General features: G+C 38.3%; 1 protein-coding gene across 2 annotated transcripts in view; it reads right to left on the bottom strand.

The window, feature by feature from the left end:
• The window catches only part of Cacna2d3 (calcium voltage-gated channel auxiliary subunit alpha2delta 3), an 846818-nt gene that overhangs the window by 233179 nt on the left and 593485 nt on the right, over positions 1–20154 (bottom strand). The window contains exon 14 of one of the 2 annotated variants that reach the window (XM_090320869.1): positions 9761–9778. The exons of the other annotated variant lie outside the window; for it this stretch is intronic. Coding sequence (XP_090176995.1) covers positions 9761–9778 — 18 coding nt within the window. The remainder of the gene's footprint in view (positions 1–9760; positions 9779–20154) is intronic. 2 annotated transcript variants of the gene reach the window in all.

Below are 20154 nucleotides of genomic sequence, written 5' to 3' on the forward strand. Positions count from 1 at the left end.
CATATTTTCACAAACGTGGTTTAGACACCTCCCAACTAGATGCCTGAAAATACAGCCAACTGCCGGAGCTTTGGGGCCCTGGGATAAAACCTTCCCCTTGTTTAAAGACCCCCTGAAATGCTGCTTCCTCCATAAACCCTTCCCTAACTACGTGGAAATGAGAACCAGATGTTCTCAAACTTCACTACAAAGATAATCATATTTATCCTAAAACCAAAGATATCATCTAGGACCATATTTGTGCAAACTGTTAATACAGCAAAGTCTCCGATCATCGTGGCTGGAAGAAGCACTGGAAACTGGGTACAACCTGTGAACTCCCAGAGCAGAAACAAGGAGCGAGCCTTCCTTTTACTCACAGTATTTAGCAGAGAGCCTGGTGCACAAGAGGTGCTTGAGTTAATTAATTCCATCATTGTCCTTTTACTTATTTTATAGAGGAGGCCTAGAGAGGAAAGGAGTCATGGAGAATTAGTACTAGAATTCAGACAAGATGTGAAGACTTCTTCAAGTAATAGCTTTGTGTATTGTGTCTCCATCAATGTAGATAATGAGACTGTAAAGAATTGGAACAAAATGGTGCTTACATGTTGCTGACAGGGCAAAGGTTTATGATATCCAGCCAATGTCACAGTGAGAGAGGGCTTCTGTGCCTTGGAGGCTGAGAACCGCCACGCTCAGGTCTCAGCCTCCTGTGTAGACATGAGCTTCTTGTACCCAGCAGGACTTATTTTTTTTTTTAAATACCTTAGCTGAACATGATAACTTAAAGCAAAGAGAATGGAATTAACATCTTCAAGTAGGTTACCCAAACTTTAGTCATTTTAGTCAGTTTTGTTTATCCATCCTTCCATTACTCCTTCAATACATCTACTATATCTACCTAAGCATGTCCATTATCATACAGGACTGGTATCACTCAACTGTGTTCACCATGTTTTATATTTATGTAGCTTTGAATCTAACTCTGACACAGATCTTGCAAATTGTGCCCATTAAATGGGTAAGGAATTGAAGGTTCAAAAGGTCACAGATGGGTGAAAAATTTCAGAATTAGCCTACCTGTTGCCATAGCCCATGAATAAATAATTCTGCCCTCAACCTCCTATTTTGGAATGCAAGAACACATTGCATTTTGGAACTTAAAATACAATTAAAGAGGTGGCAATAACAATAACAAAAAAAGTACCCTGAAAACATGTATAGCAGCCAGGCACTGCTGGCTCCCATTTGTACTCCCAGCTAGTCAGGAGGCTGAGATCTTAGAATCGAGGTTTGAAGTTAGCTTAGGCAGGGGAGTCTGTGAGACTCTTACCTCCAATTAACTACCAAAAATAAGCAGCATGAGCATCTCTGTCTCAAATGGTAGAGCACTAGCCTTGAACACAAAAGATCACAGACAGATGGACAGTGCTCAGGTCCTGAGTTCAAGCCTCAGGACCAGCACACACCCACAAAAAAAGGTGTAGTCCTTGAAGAGTTCTAGGAAAGTCTCATCAGAATTACCAGCAAAGCATCGAACTTACTACTTTACATATCTGTTCATATAGGGAGAGAAGTAGGTATGCTTCTTTGAAATCTATTCTGCATACAACCAAATTTGAATTCTGTCACTTTTTTTCATGTCAGGCAGATGAACAAGATATAAAGACATTTCTTCACTGTCCTCCGTAGCTGGTCCAGTTATGGTGTTAATGATAATAAAAATCAATGGAAGGAGGTTAGCATAAAAGGAAGCCAATAGGCTAGAAGTAAGTCAGTGAAAGTCACAGATGTGTCACAAGTACCCAGCCTCAAGATCATTTAATGTGTAGCCTAGGCCTGAGCAAATTAGGAGTGAAGCCAAGCTAAGCACACAGAGATCATGATTCAACAAGTGGTTTGGTTCTGTGAGTCATTCCTAGCAAAAGAAAAAAAAAATCCGTACCTCGGCATTAGTCCTTTGCTTGACATTCTTCTACCTCATGAGACTTGGTTGATTTTCTAAAATCCTTCAAGTCAACTCCAAGGGATAAACATCTAACTTTCTGCCTTTGAACTCATTTCCAGCACTGCTATTGTGCAATTGCTATGGTTTACCCCCGAGGGTCATGTCAGTTGGGGCCTTTGGCAGGAGGTGTTTGGCAGTTGTCAGGGAGCCATCCCTTCAGTTCTTGTGGAAGCAGGCTACATGTAGTTTGCGATGATTATATATCTATTGATGGGAGAGTCTGACAAGTGAAAAGCAGAACTGGAAAATGTCTCAGGGAGCTGGTCAAAAAAATGTGAATCAATTTAGTAATAAGAACTGAAAGGTGACTAGGTCAATAGAATGATTAATTTTCCAGTTTTAATGAGTTTTATGAGTTTTATGAGTAGAACCAATATACAGATAAGTACTGTCAATAAAACTTAGATTTATTTTGTAAAAAAAATGCCACAAAAAGTAAAGGAGGTTGTGTCTCTAAGTCAATAGAAATGAGCATTTCCTCCTGAATCACTGACAGCACTGAAGTCATTTCTCATATAGAAAATCCCCTCCTCTGAGGTTGAGTAAATTCAGAGTAAAATCAATTGTGGTGATGGGACAGTGATTTGATCTCGACTAGATTTGCATTCATGTATTTGACAGAGCTTTGATCTTTCATCAACTACTGAGTTATACTGATTTTGATTTGTTCCTGCATTGAATGATGTTCCTTGTATGCTCTCTTCTTGTGCTATCAGGAGGAAATCCACACTTGATTCATGTCCACTTGAAGATGCTTACTGTTTGGTCATTTCATTGTTTAAGTGACACATCCTTCACAAACTATGAGTTCATAAGCTATTTTTCAGAAAACAAATCTAGTGTATTAAGTGATGGATACTGAGTATATCATGACAGAGAGAAGAAAAAAAAAAACCTCAAAAAGGCAACCCAACTCTTGAGATTCAAGATTTCCTTTAGACCAATAAGAACAATCTACAGAATTGTATCCTGAAGCAAGGGATTTAGAATACCAGACTTCCAAATATGTTCCTTTCAGAACTGCTCCAGGTCTACCAGTAGTGATACTGCCATGAATGCCAGTATGTCCCAATCCATTGTGCCTTTTGAATTAATGTCCCCAGATTCTCTATTTTCCTTTTCACACAGAATAGGCACGAGTGCATTCCTTTAACGATGTAATAAAAATTGAGATTAAAAACTATTTTAAGTTTTCTATTGCTTCTTTTATTTTGATGTTCCTTTGACTTTAAAGAAAGAAGCAGTCTGCCTTTGGCAATGTTATAAATAGAGCCCTGTTACCTCCGTACCTCAAGAGAGTAGTGTTTTATGATTATGCTTGATTTAAAAATTATGAATCTTTTTAAAATTTTAGGTTATTGTAAAGGTGATATACAGAGGGGTTACAGTTATAGAAGTAATGAATACATTTCTTTTCAAATAGTGTTATCTCCTCCCTTTTCTTATGGGCCTTTGTTATAATATATTTTAAACTCATAATTATATTGAATCTCATTTTCACCTCGCTTATATCTTGAGTCTAAAAAACTGTTTACAAGTACCAGAGGTTCACATGAATATGAAAGTGGAGAACATATTTTTTAAAAAAAGAAGATATGAAAATGGAGTAAATCCACAAGTCAGCACATACTATGAGATTGTTTAAATTCACCAGTTGTTTCTTTTCAAAAAGAAATGCATACATCAAAAAAAAAACCAATAAAACTTCAAACGTAAAGATTCAAATACAATTAAAAATAAAGAAGTACAAGTAGTAACCTGCTTTCAAACAGAGGTCTGGTCTGTTCTTGGTCAGCAGGGGCTTCAGCTGGAATGCCTGGCTGTTGTTCTCTGGGGTATCCCACCAGCAGCAAGCCATGGGCTTTGAATCATTCACTCAAGAAGAGGCTTGGAAAGGGCCACAGAAAAAGGGTCAGCTAAGACTCACAAAATGCATCTCCTTCCTCAGCTGCAGTGTATCTTTCCTAGATGCCCCAAATATGCTTGATACAGGACTAAGGGGAAGAACAAACTACTGCTCCAATAACTATGGAGTCATTTCACACTGGCCACCAGAAGAGTTGAAGTGACTAGACCTGCTCTGCATTCTATTTATCTTGTCTTATTCACAAACTAGATCTAATAATTTAAATTCAGCTGCTATCATGTTTCATACTGGGAGTCTATTCATCTTAATAGCCTTGGCTTGAAAATACATATAAAAGATACCTGTTGTTCCTATAAGGAAGTAAATAATAAAGGAAAAGAAAAAACAAGTTTATCAAAACAAGACCTAATGGTTTTATACGCAAAGCAAATACAGGTATAAAAAGTAAACTAGTTCTAAATCAAACCCAAAAGTAAATCACCTCTCACTTCATTTGCATTAATTTAGCTGGTTATATCACTGTAATAAAACACGAAAATCACTGGATTTCAGCTTCACAAACGTTCAACATTCTATTTGTCTGGAAGGTAAAAGAGGAAAACAATGAGAAATGTTCTACAATGTCAGAAATCGGATTACACTGTGATAAGAGGTAAACCGAATAACTTTGTATCTCAAGAAAGAGATGATGTAAGATGATAGAAAGCAAGAAAAGGGAGGGGGAAAAGGAAGGAAAGTAGGATGATACAGAGAGAAGGAGACTGGAGAAAGAGACAAAAGGGGAGGGGAAGGCAGGCAAGCTTTAGATAAATAAATGCTCTCCTTTATTCCCTCAAAATACAATTTAAGAAAGGAAACAAAGAAAATGCAAATTGTGGAGCCTCCCATTTACACTGATGGGGGGGGATCAGTAAAACAGTTCATCCTGAAAGACCCAAAACTTCAACTTTCATTTAAGAAGTTAATTTATGCAGTCCCCAGTTATCACACAAGTAAAAGCAGCACAGAATATCCCAGCAGGCGTAAAACAACAGATCTTGAACCCTGCTGTGTTTGTTCAAGAAGGCAAGTTAAGTTATTCCTAACAGGAAACAAAACACGCTGGTCAGGCTATTAAACAGGGATCATTTTGCTGTACAGTTCAGTTCTGGATGCATTAATTGCCATTCTAAACAGGATTTGAGATGTGCTTTGCTTTAACTCTGGTTTTGTGAGAAAAAGAAAAAAAAACAATTATGCCTTCTTCAGGCTGATATTAATCAACACAATGTCATGCAAGACAGAAAGCACCAAGGAAAGTGCCAAGAAATTATCTTTGGTGGGGGGAGGGAAAGGGGAACAAAAAACATGAGAAGGGATACCAATATTCAAGAACCCACTACCTGACGAATGTAACTGTAACCCCTCTATACATTACCCTGATAATAAAATACAATTAAAAAAAAAAGAAAAGACAGAGGTACCTACCAATTAAACACTAAGGAAGATTTTTACATCCCCAAAGTAGTACATCTCCATTTCATTTGATATTGGCAAAGGTTCTACTTGAGTTAATTTTTTAATGGTATTTGGTTATTGGAATAATGTGTAGAGGGGTTACAGTTCCATTCATCAGGTAGTGGGTACATTACTCCTCAAACCCTGATATCCTTCTCATGTTTTTGTCCCCCTTTTCCTCCCCAAACCCTCCCAGTCATTTTGTTTTCTCCCTTCCCTTCCCTATTTCAAATAAACAGATAAATGTATATTCAATGTATTAGGTAACAAAGTCAGATAGAGTAACCACATGAGACCACAAGGGGTAAAAGAAATAACTTCATATAGTACATTAAGATCAATAACCACAAAGATAAATCTCTTGTTTCCATATCCTAGAGTTCATTTCGTTTAGTCTCATCTTATATTAGCATATATACATAGCTTTTAAGCTATTGTGAGCCTGTGCTAGGAGAATCCTAGATGTGTTCTAATTATTACAAATGAAGGAAATCATGGAGCCTATGTTCCTTTGGGTCTGGCTTACATCACTTAATATGATGTTTTCCAGGTCTTTCCATTTACTTACAAATTATTGAACATAGATTTATAAATGGCTGAGTGGTTCTGCTATATTGATAGGAAAAAAATCTCTTCCACAGAAGTTAACAGCTAGCATATAAAAGAAAAGGAAAGAATAAAAAAGAAAAGAGCAAAAAAGAACAGGAAAGGGCAGGGGAACCTTGATTACATTTTGTGGAATACAAAGAAAATCTAGTGGAATTTCATCCAAAAGAACAGATTTGTGAGGATTGAAGGGACCTAAACTGCTACATGTTTTTAGTCAAAACTTCAGATACAACCTCCATATTTGGTGAAACTATTCAACACTCATCAGGAGCACGGGCAGCTGGCACCACCTCAATGCTGTAACAAGGGTTGAAATTTGTAGGATCTACCATTTCTCTTAGAAGTGCTTAACAAATACAAGGCTCTTCCCCCCGCCCCCACACACACTCTGCAAATCATTGTTCTCGAAAACTGCCACCATTATCACTGAGGCACTCACCACCATTCAAGACAGCCATGGAGTCCCTCATACAGCCACAGGAAGGAGTGAAGTGATTGCACTTGTTCCATTTCTATTTAGTTTGCCTTAGTCACAAACTTGGTTTAATCATGTAAATTCTCTTACTCTCATCCGAGAAGTTTTGGAAGACCCTCAAAATTACAGAATCATGAAAATCATCACTTACAGAGAAAAACAACCCAGTAATATCTACCACACATTAGGGCACCAGAATGGGACATGTTTAGTTGTAGATCAGCATGGAGATTAAAATAAGCATTTTACAGAGACATGGCTATTTGAAATATTTATAGAAAAAACAATTACAGATGATACAAAGATATATTCCAATAAAAACATAGCAAAAATGCAGACAACAGATGGTCCAATGTAAGTGCTCATGACCTCATGTGAAATGTGGGCCAAAGAGAGGGTGGCTGGGATGTCTCCCTTTTCTCCAGAGAACAACAAGCTTTTGAGGTTAGAAGGAAGTCATTATAATCAGGTCTATGAATGGCTAAATAAATGTCTGACACATTGGGGGAGGGATTTTTCTCAACTGACTTTACCCTGGAAGTCCTGGTTTTGTTGGGGTTTAAAGTTCACTCTTCATTTGTTTCTGACTCCATGTAGCAGGTGCAGCTGGTTAATACAGTATTTCTAATGAATGGGTTCCATCATTTCTCAATTACTGGTTAGTCTGCATTAGGGCCACAGAACATTGTTCAGAGATCCCCGACCACCTTTCCTACACATAGTTACACTATTGATTTGTTCTGGGGCATCCGACCAAACCAGCCTCAGAACTTCACATGTTATGTGTATCTTCGCATGTCAGAGTCTATACAAGGCACAAATAGAGAATGATTCTCATTCTAAAATTGGGAAAGTCGTCTACCTTTCTCATTGAATAGCTATGAACCACAGGTTTAGACAGGTTACACATTATGCCCACAACCATGGCTGGAAAAACCAACACATTCCTTCATTAGTCAAGCAGTAAGACAGGATAGCTGAGAGAAAATGAGGTATGTGGGTACTCCACCCATCTAGAAAAGCCTCTCCACATGGTACTGAGGCAATACTGAAGCCCAGAGGAGAGGAAACGTGAGTCAGGGCTATGGCTGCCCAGCCATTTCATTACCAGGTGGAGTACTGCAGTCCTCGGCAGGATGCCTTTCGTCTGTGGGATGTTCTCCCCAATGTCCTCTGCTCCCCAGCCTTGACTCCTCAAGTTCAACTGCATTTTTTTTGTCTTTTCTTTTTTGGCACTGGGGATCGAACCCAGGACGTTGCACTTGCTAAGCAAGCGCTTTGCCACGGAGTTTATGCATAAAATCCTTCTCCAGACCTGAATTACCTAGACAGTACCCATCACACTGTTCATTCTAAGACAACTGCACACAGGGTTCTTAACATTTGTAAAAGATAAACCTTCTCTATTTGAGTAGAAGAAAAGACATGTTCGTAAGAATGATAGAAACCCAAGGCAAAACTATTCCTTCTTAGCAGGGCTGTGAACCAGGTTGCTCGGATTAGCTGCCTCTTCTGGGAACAGGGAAAGAATTAGGAAGGCAACCTAGAAATCTTCCTTGCATACTCTACACAGATTGCTCCACTCTTCATGGATTATGATTTGAGTCAACATATGACAGAAAAAAATGCATGCACCGGGCACTATGAATACTGTGTTTGTTAAGTCTCTTTACAGAAAAGACAATTAGGCAATGTATGCAATTAAGAAAGCATGTTCTGTCAAAAATAGCCCAAATAGTCTTCCACACAAGATGGAATTCAGACCATTTATTTACCCTAGAAGCTGTTGCGATCCTTGAATATTTTAACTTTTAATGAAGTGTTCAGTTCTTTTGTAATGGCATTCAAGTGTAATCAAATATCATCACAAGCCAGCACACACTAGCAGGTCTTGTCTTGTTTAAATATCTCAAATAGATTTGAGGAATTGTGTCGTGATTACTCGGTCTCCGGTTGTCCATATAGTCTAAACAGACTATCTTCTCCAGAGTACTTATGCTACATCTCTATGAGGAAGAAACTAATCCCTGCTCCAAAATGGGAAGCTTGGGAAACACTGCTTAACTTTCACAGTGGCGCCACACCTTAATTCTTGAAGTAAAACCAACCCATCTGGCCCCCAGAAATGGCTATTGCTTCTAGAAGTCTTGCTTATGTTTATGAGATACACAGGAATAATACAGCAAATACAATGTGACTTTTTCATTCTTTTCTCTCTCTCTCCCCTTTCTTTTTTCTTTCTTTTCTTTTCTTTCTTTCATAATACAGCAAATACGATGTGAGTTTTTCATTCTTTTTCTCTCTCCTCTTTCTTTTTCTCTCTCCTCTTTCTTTCTCTCTCTCCTCTCTTTCTTTCTCTTTCTTTCTCTCTTTCTTTCTCTCTTTCTTTCTTCCTTTCTTTCTTTCTTTCTTTCTTTCTTTCTTTCTTTCTTTCTTTCTTTCTTTCTTTCTTTCTTTTTATTTATATTGTCAGTCATAGGGCTTGAACTCTGGGCCTGGGTGTTATCCCTGGGCTCATCAGGTCAAGGCTACCAACCTACCCCTTGAGCCACAGCACCACTTCTGGTTTTCTAGTGGTTACTTGGAGATAAGAGTCTCACATTCTTTAGTGCCCGGGCTGGCTTTGACCAATCCCCAGATTTCAGCCTCTTTAGTAGTTAGGATTATAGGCCTGAGCCACCATGCCCAGCCATCCTTTTTTATTTGTTTTTAATCATAACTCATGCTATGGAGACAACACATTAAAGCCATCACTGAAACTTTGATGGAGTCTTTCTGGATAGAGGACATTCTAGATGACAGAACCAGATCATCTCTGACAATGAAGACCAGTGAAAGGGTCTTGCCATTAGCAAGAGCATGGCTCTAACACTCTCCGGGTGTCCCAGACAATGAGATAAACAAAGGAAGTGATAGATTTGTAAGGGAATGAAACCCATGAGAGTTTTCAGAGACTTGGCTTAGGAACCTAGAATTTAAACTTGGTCACTAGATCTTACTAGTCATTCACATTATCTGTCTCCCCGGGAGAGTATTCCAAAGAAGGTCTGGAATGTTCTGTTTGAAGAAATGTGCCAAACTCACTCCTGACCTAAGAATTTTAAAGAGAAAGGCTGAACATAATGAATTCATCCGTCAGCCACAGGCCATGACTGTGTCCTCAGAAGGGACAGGGTGGCAGGGCAGTCAACTTCAGGTTTCTGAGACAGTCAGAGAGAAACCATTTCACTGGTCATGAACAGTGCCAAATGCACAACACTATGGACACATGCGTGACTTGTGAGTTTTGAGGATGACTGGGATGTGACAAAGAAGACTTTACCTTTTGAGCCTGAGGGAGCTGAAAAATAGGGGAAAACAAAAAGAAGAAAATGAATCATTATATAAGAAATTAAGGTTAACTGTAAAACTTTATCTTGCTTCCACAGTGATTACAAAAGTCAAAATGAGGAGAACAAGAATGCTATGCTCTGCAACCTCACAGATTTTCCAAGTAAGGCAACAGTGATGATTAACATGCTATCAGCAGATAGCTAAACTTTCCTAGGATATGTTTGGGAATCACCATGCACCAAGCACTTGGTAAACGTCTGCAAAGTTGGACCTTTTCTAATTAGCAGCGCAATGGCACAAATCCATGGTCTAGCTTCTTCTGGCATGTCAGTAATCTTGACTGCATGAAGACTGTCTGGAGGCATTTAGGGACATCACAGCTAAGAGAGTAGAAGGGAGGGAACGCTATTTGCTTCAGACAGTAGAGGTCAGAGTTCTCAACACACACACACACACACACACACACACACACACACACACACACACACACACACAAAATTCATGAGATAGTACCCACAACAAAGAATTATTCAGTCCATGTGTTATCAGTGCCAACATTGTGAAATCTTGATGTACAGAAAGATGCATGATTAGAATAACATTTTTAAGTCAAATTTCCTTGCTTTCTAATATATTAGCTAGTCCCCTTATGCATGGTTAAGGGGGATGTACACAAATTTTTACATCAAAAGTAAGGCTGAAATAAAAATATAGTCAAGAACTGGGAGTTTGGCCTAGTGCTAGAGTGCTTGTCTAGCATGCACAAAGACCTGGTTTTGACTCCTCAGTACCATATACATGGAAAAAAGCCAGAAGTGGTGCTGAGGCTCAAGTGGTAGAGCTCTAACCTTAAGAAAGTCCAAGGACAGTGCCCAGGCCATGAGCTCAAGCCTAGGACCGGAAAAAAAAATACAGTAAAGACAAAAAAACTTTCTCAATGGCACAAACCAAAAGCGGTTTCACAAAACAACTCTTCCAACAGTGTTTCTGCACAGAGACTGAATTAATGAGAAAAGAACATGCATGAGATCTACTTGTCTGTTTTTCTACTTGTCTACTAGAACTGCTAGGCTATGGTTTAACATTATTGTATTGGGATTGCCATATTTGTAAGCTTAGAATAGCATTTTTCTAACCTGGGAAGGAATTAACATGTTAAATACTCCATCTAGGAATAACATTATGAGGACTAAATTCTCTTCCTCCTCACCAAGACTAACATTTATCCATTGTGAACATGTTACCAGCATTGTATTGAAGTCCTTCGTCTGTATCTGTATTATCTCATAAAATCACAGCAACCTAATGTTACTTTCATTTTATAGTTGGACTTTGTATGATCACACTCTACACAGCCATAGTCATCTATCTACCTATCTACCTACCTACCTACCTACCTACCTACCTATTTATCTATGTATACAATACGTTGTAGTGCTGAGCTGCTTGATTATAGAAATGTACAGATAAACTTCAACTCACTATTAAAAAAAGGCTGCAAACACTTGGGAATTGTGGCTACAGACATTCTCCCTATCTGTCTAGATAGACTTTATAGATAACTTCATTGTGGCCTGGCTGCTTGGGAGTTGAAAAGAGAAAAGTCATGATTCAAGGCAAGGTGGGTCAAAGTTAGCAAGATCTGATCTCAAAAATAAATAGGCATGGGCCTGGAGTATGGTCTAGTGGTAGAGTGCTTGCCTAGCAGGCATGAAGCCCTGGGTTCAATTCCTTGGTACCACAAATGCAGGAAAAGCCTGAAGTGATATGATGGCTCAAGTGGTAGAGCACTAGCCTTGGGAAAGCTCAAGGACAGTGCTCAAGCCCTGAGTTCAAGCCCTAGGGCTGGCAAAAAAACAGGCATAGTTTTAGTTCATGCTGCTAAAGAGTTGGACATAGGAGGATCACAGTCTGAGGTCAACCTAGGAAAAAGTGCTAAACAATACAGAAAAACAAACTAAAGAACCAAGGTGCTTGGATATACCTCATGCGATAGAACACTTGTTTAGCATGCATAAGACTCTGCGTTTAATACTATCATTACTGAAAACAAAAGACAATTAAGTCAGACACCCCGGGATTCCCATTTGAATTTTCTGCATTTCCCATTCTTTAAATCATGGGAAGAGCATTCCCTTTCACTTATACTAAGATCAAGGCCTCCATAAATCTGATCTTATCACCTGCCCCAGTGAATGGAGCGCAGTAAAGGGTAGAAGGGGGAAAGGGTAAAAGAAATGTCTCATATTTCAGAGAGGTCTCTAAAATAACATTAACTCTCCATGATTTCTTCAGCACTCCATTTCCAATATTCTTACCCCAAATAGCCCTCTCTATTTTTTTAAAAGAAAAGAACACAAGCAGGCTTTTTTATTTTTCTTCATAGTTAGGGATAAAACTATTCGAAAAAGGAAGTTCACAAGTCCCTCTAGTGTTTCTCAAGAGCTCATAAAAATGTATGAAGAGGTGAAAAATTGAGCCTAAAATGAGGGATCACTCAGAGAAAGGTTTCTGAAATCTTAAACATCTTTTCATGAGATGAAACAGAAACCTTGGATACATGAACATGGCAGAGTAGTAAGAAATCCATGTTGAGGAATGCATTGGTGTTGGATCACAACCTATGTCATAAGAAATACACAGGAGGGCTCTGAGAAATACAAGTGTTTGATGAACTGTAAAATAAATACCCCAGTGAAACCTTGCACAAGCTTCCAGATTTTACAGGCCTCTTTGACAGAAGGGTTGCCCTTTCTCTCCCTCTCTTTCTTGAAATTTTATCTTGGTTGAGCAGGAAACAAGACTCAGAACGAGTCATCAATTTAAGCACATGAGAAGAAATGCTGGGCAGGAAAATAAAAGACTAGTTCTTTGTGGTAATGTCCTCAGTTTAAGACTGGCCTCAAACTCTCCACAAAACATGTACTTTCCTCAAGAAATAACGTATGAGAAGAAAGAGCAGTCTTTCTACTTGAGCTCTGAAATAATGTAAATTATAGTTTAAAATGCCCTAAACAGGTTGGTCCCCAAAAGGAGCTTTAGAATAGAATATCACAAATTTAGAGCATATCATCCACAACCACAAATACTACTGCTTGTGAATTAGGTCTAAACTCATTCACCCAACAGTTATGAATGGTGTGCAAGGCCTGGAAATGGAAGCCATACCAATCAGATATGGCCAAGACTTTCCAACACTGGAGTAGTGTGCTGGGAGTGAGCCAGGACAACTTTGTGTGACCAAAAATGGCTGTCTGTAGGCAGTGTTGAAAAGGATTCTGAGTTTAACTGGGAAAAATACCATAACTAATTAGCAATATTTGCTATAGGCTAATAATTGAGAAATGACAAAAATAAAACCAGAAATGGAGGTATAGCTCAAATGGTAAAGCATCAACCTTGAGTTAAAAATGCAAACCCTGAAATGTGAAGCCCTGAGGTCAAGCCTCAGTACTAGCATAAAAATAAAGAGGATAGAATGGCAATATAAATGCTTGGATGTGGCAGTCTCTCAAGGTCTTGCTTTATTTTTCTTTAATGTTCTAAGCACATAATTGCCAGGTAATTTACTTGTTTACTTCATTAGTAGGTCACAATGTTCCTGACAGCAAATGCCCTGAAAATAACTTCTACCATTCTCATACCTGTGATTACTTTCCTCTTTGGTAAGTAGAGTGTTCCATTACAGTCATATACACACTGCTTCTACCAGGGAAAGAAACATTAGGCAATAGATTTGAATCTATACCTCCTCACCATGCTAATGCCTTTAGCATTCATTAATGCCATATATTTCTGCTAGCACAATACAAATGCTTACAGTCCCATATGCCAAACCAGAAGTAGACTTCTATGTACATGTAATAAAATCTGTGATCTTCAGAAGCAAACCTAGAAGCTGCCCACCATCACAGGACCCCAGATCGGGTGACTTCTGCTTCTTTCCACACAGTGGTGATCGTTTCTTCTTCAAGGCTACCATGTCAGGCAAAGAAAACCCCCACGGCTCTGGGTCCATCTCCTCACTGACTACATAAAGGTCTGGATTGGCAGCCTTGGTTTCTTTCTAGGAATAATGACTCAGATTATATGACCCTATGTACAGATCTACATAGCCATTTTCAAGTTATTTTAATTTACATATACATTTACACTTATACGTGAATCTACTTTACTTCTGTCATATTCGCCCTTAAACTTCTGTCAGTAGTTATCATTCATATCATTTAAAAAATTCACATTTCATAATCAAGAAGAAAGAAGTGTGATATTTGTCTTAATCTGGCTTGTTTTAGTTAACATGGTGATCTCCAGTTCTATCCATTTTTCTGCAAATAACAAAATTTTATTATTCTTTATGTGTATATATACCACATTTTTTATCCATTCACCTATTGATGGACAATTAGTCAGATTCTATGATTTAGCTATTAAGAATAATCAGGCAACACTCTTGGGTGTCCACATATTTCTGCTGTATGCTGACCTTTCTTCCTTTGGGTATATTTACCTAAGGAGCAATATAGCAGAATTATATGGGAATTCTATTCTCAGTATTATTGAGGAAACTCCATAATTATTTACATAGTGGCCCAACTAATTTACATTCCTACCAATAGTGCATAAGGATTCACATCCCCAAAGACTCCACGTTGTTGTTTGTTTTCTTGATGATAGCCATTCTGAATGAGGTACGATAAAATCTTAATGTAGTTTAGATGTGCATATCTTTTATAAATAAGGTTGCTGAATGTTGTTACATATACGTACTGGTCCTATGTATTTCTTTTGAGAAATTCAGTTCAATATATTTGCCCATTTATTAATTTGTTCTCATGGTGTTTAAATTTTTGAGTTCTTAGGTATTGTGACTATTAAATCCTTGTCAGTATTTTCTCTTATTCCATACACTGTTTCTTCAATCTGATAATTGTTTCCTTCAGTGGGTAGAAGTTTCTAAAGTGATGTCATCTCATCTGTCAAGCCCTACTATAACTTTCTGAAACTCAGTTTCCATGCTTATATTTCAAAGTCTTTTCTTTATATTTTTCTGAGTTTGTTTCAAAATTTCCTCCTTTATTTTCTGTTGGTCACAGAGCTCAAACTCTGTGCCTGGGCACTGTCCCTGAGCTCTTCAGCTCAAGGCTAGCGCTCTGCCACATTGAGCCACAGCGCTACTTTCTCAAAATTTACTATCTTACAGTAAAACTTTGATCTCTTTATACAAATGGATTTTTTTTAGTGTTCTCCAAGAGTTTATTTTTTTCATATATTTTTATTGTAATTAATAGAAGGGTTACATAATATTTGCCAGATGAAAGGTGCAGTAATTCACATACATTGATACCCTTTCACATGTCTAGGTCCCCAATTTCCTCCCCTCCACCCCCACCCCTCATCTTGTTTTCCCCCCTTCCCTATCCAATTTCAAATAACCAAATACAAATATATCCGATATATCAGGTAACAAAGTGAGATACTGTAACAATATGAGATAAACAAGGGACAGCAAAAGAGATGAGAGATAACATAGTACATTAAGGTCAACAATCACTCATTATATGGCTTATGCTTCTGTATCCTAGAGATCCTTTAATTTAGAGTTATACTATATGGCCTTTTGAATCAAGGTTTTGCTCTATTGCAAATCTCTGCTAGGACAGCCCAAGGTTTCTACTGATTATGACAAATGAGGGAAACCATTGTACCTAAGTTCCTTTGAGTCTGGCTTACTTCACTTAATATGATTTTTTCTAAGTCTTTCCATTTCCTAACAAATGGGGCGATGTCATTCTTTCTGACAGCAGCATAGAATTCCATTGTGTACAAATACCACAACTTGTTGATCCACTCATCAACTGAGGGACATCTAGATTGGTTCCGTATCTTTGCTATGGTAAATAGTGCTACAATGAACATCATTGTGCTAGTGGATTTAGTATGTCCTTGTTACTGGATGATTGGGTAAATGCCTAGTAGTGGAATTGTTGGGTCATAGAGGAGCTCTATGTTTAGTCTTTTGAGGAACTGCCATACTGCTTTCCATAGTGGTTGAACGAGTTTGTACTCCCACCAACAGTGTAGTAGTGATCCCTCCTGGCCACATCCCCTCCAGCATCTGTTGTTATTAGTTTTCTTGATCCTGGCCATTCTAACTGGAGTGAGATGGAATCTTAGAGTTGTTTTAATTTGCATTTCTTTTATGACCAGAGATATTGAGCATTTCTTCATGTGTCTATAGGCCATTTTTGTTTCTTCTTCATAGAAGATTCTCTTCAAGTCTTTGGCCCATCATTTAATGGGATGGTTGTTACTTGGAGATTAGTTTTGGAATGATTCAATTTTTTGAGCTGTTGATATATTTTAGATATGAGGCCTTTGTCTGTTGTATGGTTGGTGAAGATCTTCTCCCACTCTGTAGGCTTCCTAATTAATTTACTAGCTATGTCCTTTGCCATACAAAAGCTCTGCAGTTTAATGCAGTCCCACTTATCCAGCCTTTCTCTGATTTGTTGTGATTCTTGGTCCTTATTAAGAAAGTTTCGACCTGTGCCAAGGAGGCCTAGTGTATCTCCTATTCCTTCTTGTAAAGTTTTCAGTGTGTTGGCTTTTGCCTCCAGGTCTTTGGTCCAACAAATGGATGTTTTTGTAAAGTTATAAGAGAGGGGTCTAGTTTCAGTCTTCTGTGCAAGGATATCCATTCAGTGTTTTCATCACCATTTGTTAAATAAGCTCTGTTTTCTCCAATGCATTTGCATCTTTTATGAAAATTAAATCTTTGTTGTTATATGGACTCATTTCCAGGTCCTTTCTGTGCCATTAGCCTATAAGTCTGTTTTCATGTTAGTCCTAAGCTTTTTTTTTATTCCTATGATTCTGTATAACTTGAAGTCAGATATCATGATGCCTCTAGCATTAATCCTTTCACTCAGGATAGCTTTAGCTATTCAAAGTTTTTTGTTTTTCCAAAGGAAATACACACACACAAACACATACACACACACACACACTTTTTTCTATCTGTAATGTCCATTTTGACAGGGACAGCATTGAATCTGTATATTGTTTTTGGTAATTTAACCATTTTCATGATATTAAGTCTGCCACTCCATGAACATGCAATGTCTTTCCATATAATATTATCTCCTTTAATTTCTTTCTTTAGTGGTTGTCACTTCCTTGGTTATGTTTATTCTTGGTATCCTTCTTGTCTATTTCTGTCTATCTGTATATCTTGAGGATACTGTGAATGGGATTGTATTCCTAATTTCTTTCTCATCATATTTAACATTGGTGTATAACAGACTACTGATTTTTGTGTAAAGTTGTACCCTGTTACTTTGCTAAAAGTTTTTATCAAATTTAAGAGATTTTCTACTTTTTAAAGAGTAGAATTACGCTGGTTAATTTTACTTCTTCTACTCCTATTTGTATCCCTTTTATTTTCAGTATAATGATGTTTGCTTATTGTATACTGTCTATATTTTGCTGTGTATGTTCTTTCTCTTCAGAGTTTCTTCAGGACTTGTACCATGAAAGGCTGTGAAGTTTTTGCTAAAGGTCTTTCTGTATCTATTGAGATGATATGTGCATTTTGTTCCCACTTCATTTACCTTATTGATTATTTTGAACCATCCTTGCATTCCTAGAATGAAATCAACTTGGTGATGATACTTTTGTGACTATTGATTGTACAAAGAGATCTCATTGTGACATTCCCTTACATGAACACAGAGCATTTTTTAAATCAAACTGAACCTTCTGTTATACCTTTTTCTTGCTCTCTTCTTTTTCAAAATAGTGCAATGGATTTCATCATTGTTTTCACATATGTATATGAAATTATTTCAAATGTATTATATTTTAATGTGTTCAATTCACTTTGCAATATTTTATTGAGAATTTTTGTGTTTATGTTCATTAAGAAATTTGATCTGCATTTATTATTGTTGTATCCACATCTGGTTAGGATATCAGGGTAATACTGGCTTTGTAGAGTTAGCTTATTAGCATACCTCTCATTTATATTTTGTGGAAAGGTATGAGGAGTAATGAAGTTGGTTTACTATTGCAGTCCTGTGCTTTCCCTGCTAACCCTTTCTCCCTGCAGTCACATATCTGAGAGGTTTTGTTTCAGATTCACAGGGACACAGGCAAGTGTTGGCTGTCTCTAATACAATACTTTCCATTCCTGCTTCAAGTTATCTTTTTCCCCCTAAAGGAAGGGGGAATTACATACAAAGCAGTTGCAAGGGGCTTATACACTCTTAGGGAGAAGCTGAATGCAGGATGCATTTCATGTGGCACATGATTACAGGAAGACTGAGACTACAACATTCACATGAGTATGAAAGAAAAGAAAATGATGCAGAGGTGACAAACATAGAATAGTTATGATGTACTTTCCACCACTTTAATTGCCTTACCTCTGTTTACTTACTGAAAACTCAGGGCAAGGTTAATGCCCTAGTACTGAAGACAAAGACACTAAAACATCACCTAGCCAAAGAACATCCAAGGCAAGTTTTGAGAAGACAGGCTAGTGAGGAGGCTACTGAGTGATCTAGACAGGAGTTAGCAACAGATAAGGTGTTGATGGTAGAGGTAGTGGGGACTGTTCTAGTCCCAGGTAGATTTGGGAATAGAGTTACTAGATTGTTGATGATATGAGAGGTGAGACAACAAAGCATGCATCTGAGAGGTTTTGCTTAGATAAATGTAAATGTAAATTCTGTTTATTGAGAAATGATGAATATAGGAGCAGTATATCTGAAGAGATATCTAGAGTTCAGATATCTTTTATTAAGTTTAAGACTGCCCTTGCACTTGTAGGCAGAGCGGAATGCAGGGAGCCGAAGGCTGGGGATAAGCCTGTGTTTAGTCACTGTCAGCATATGGAAGAATTCCCAAGAGGTGAATGCAGACCCAGGAGCAGTAGAGTCTCAGGACTGAGCTGTGCAGTCCGTCCGTGGGAAGCTTGCGTGTGGAGGAAGAGCTGCTGAAAAGAAGAGTGTGGGTGAGGGGGAAGGAAGTTTGATGCTCTGGATCCCTGATGTTGTAACCACTGAAGTGTTTGAAAACTAGGTTACCTCTATAAGAGGGTGGGTGCGTTTTTGGTGTAAGCATTGTCATTTACTTTATGTGTATGTCAGTGCTTACGCAGAGGCCACTGAGTGACCAAGGACAGACACTTCAATGAGGTTTTAGACCTGAGCAGGATCTTTCTCAAATATAACACTCCAATGAAAGATCTACTGATCAAAACAGCACATTTCACTATGAACTATGGAAAGACCAAGAGGGAAACAAAGGATTTTTCTGCCAAATGTGTAAAACACCAAAAAAAAAAAAAAGGCTGGCCTGCATATGCTGATTTCATTTGCAAAACTGGCCCTTTGCCTCAGGCCTTATGAATGAGCAATAAATTCCTGCTTTCTACAAAGGGTCTTTGTGTTCATTTTCTTCTCCTTGTGGATGCTTACATTTATAATTTTCCATTATTCTTCATTAAGCAATGTGAATAAAGATCCCAACTCATCTCTATGGTAGAGGAGGCTCTGTGGATTGGCTCAGACTCCAAATCTTTGCAAGGATGGGAAGGTCTCTGAGGACTGAAGACTTAGAGATGTAGCCTCCCCCTCGCTCCCTGTATCTACTTCTGTCCCCCATGTTAAGCTACCATTGCTATGTATCTGGTCTCTTCATTTGCACTCTTGCCCTAAATCAGGGACTCTAGTTCTGTACATTGCATCTAGAATGATCTAAAATATAAGCATAGTATTTGCCAGCCTCTTATTCAAGCTTAGCCTTTTTTGTGATTCTTTTCCTCTAGTGAGCTGATGCTCCTACTCCACCCCATTATCAATCACCTGATCTTCTCACAGAACACCACACATTACACAAATATCAGCTCTAACAGTTCTCTTCTGGTCAGAGGTACTATACTCACCCAAGTGTCTTTCTACGATGTCAGTTTACTTTCTCTTTAATAATGTGTTGTATTCTATACTATTCCTATTCTCTTACTTACTTTCTTCTTTTTTCTGCACATAAAGATTCAAGATCCAGCCAGGGCCCAGTTCTATTTGATTCACTGTGTAGTTCCGAGGTATAACTTTTCTTTTGTGGGTCATAAGGCTTGAATTCCACCTGGGCACTGTCGCTGAGCACTTCAGATCAAGGCTCCTGCCCTACCCCTGGGCCTGGAGTTGTCCCTGAGCTCTTCAGCTCAAGAACTGCTGCCCTACCCTTGAGCCAAACCCCATTTCCTATTTTTTACAGGTTAATTGGAGTTAAGAGTCTTGGGTCCTTTTGTGCCTGGGCTGGCTTTGAACCTTGATCCTCAGATCTCAACCTCCTAAGTAGCTCGGATTACAGCTGTTA

Source organism: Megascapheus bottae, chromosome 2 (assembly GCF_031878675.1).
Source record: "Megascapheus bottae isolate mThoBot1 chromosome 2, mThoBot2.hap1, whole genome shotgun sequence".
Lineage (NCBI taxonomy): Eukaryota > Metazoa > Chordata > Mammalia > Rodentia > Geomyidae > Megascapheus > Megascapheus bottae.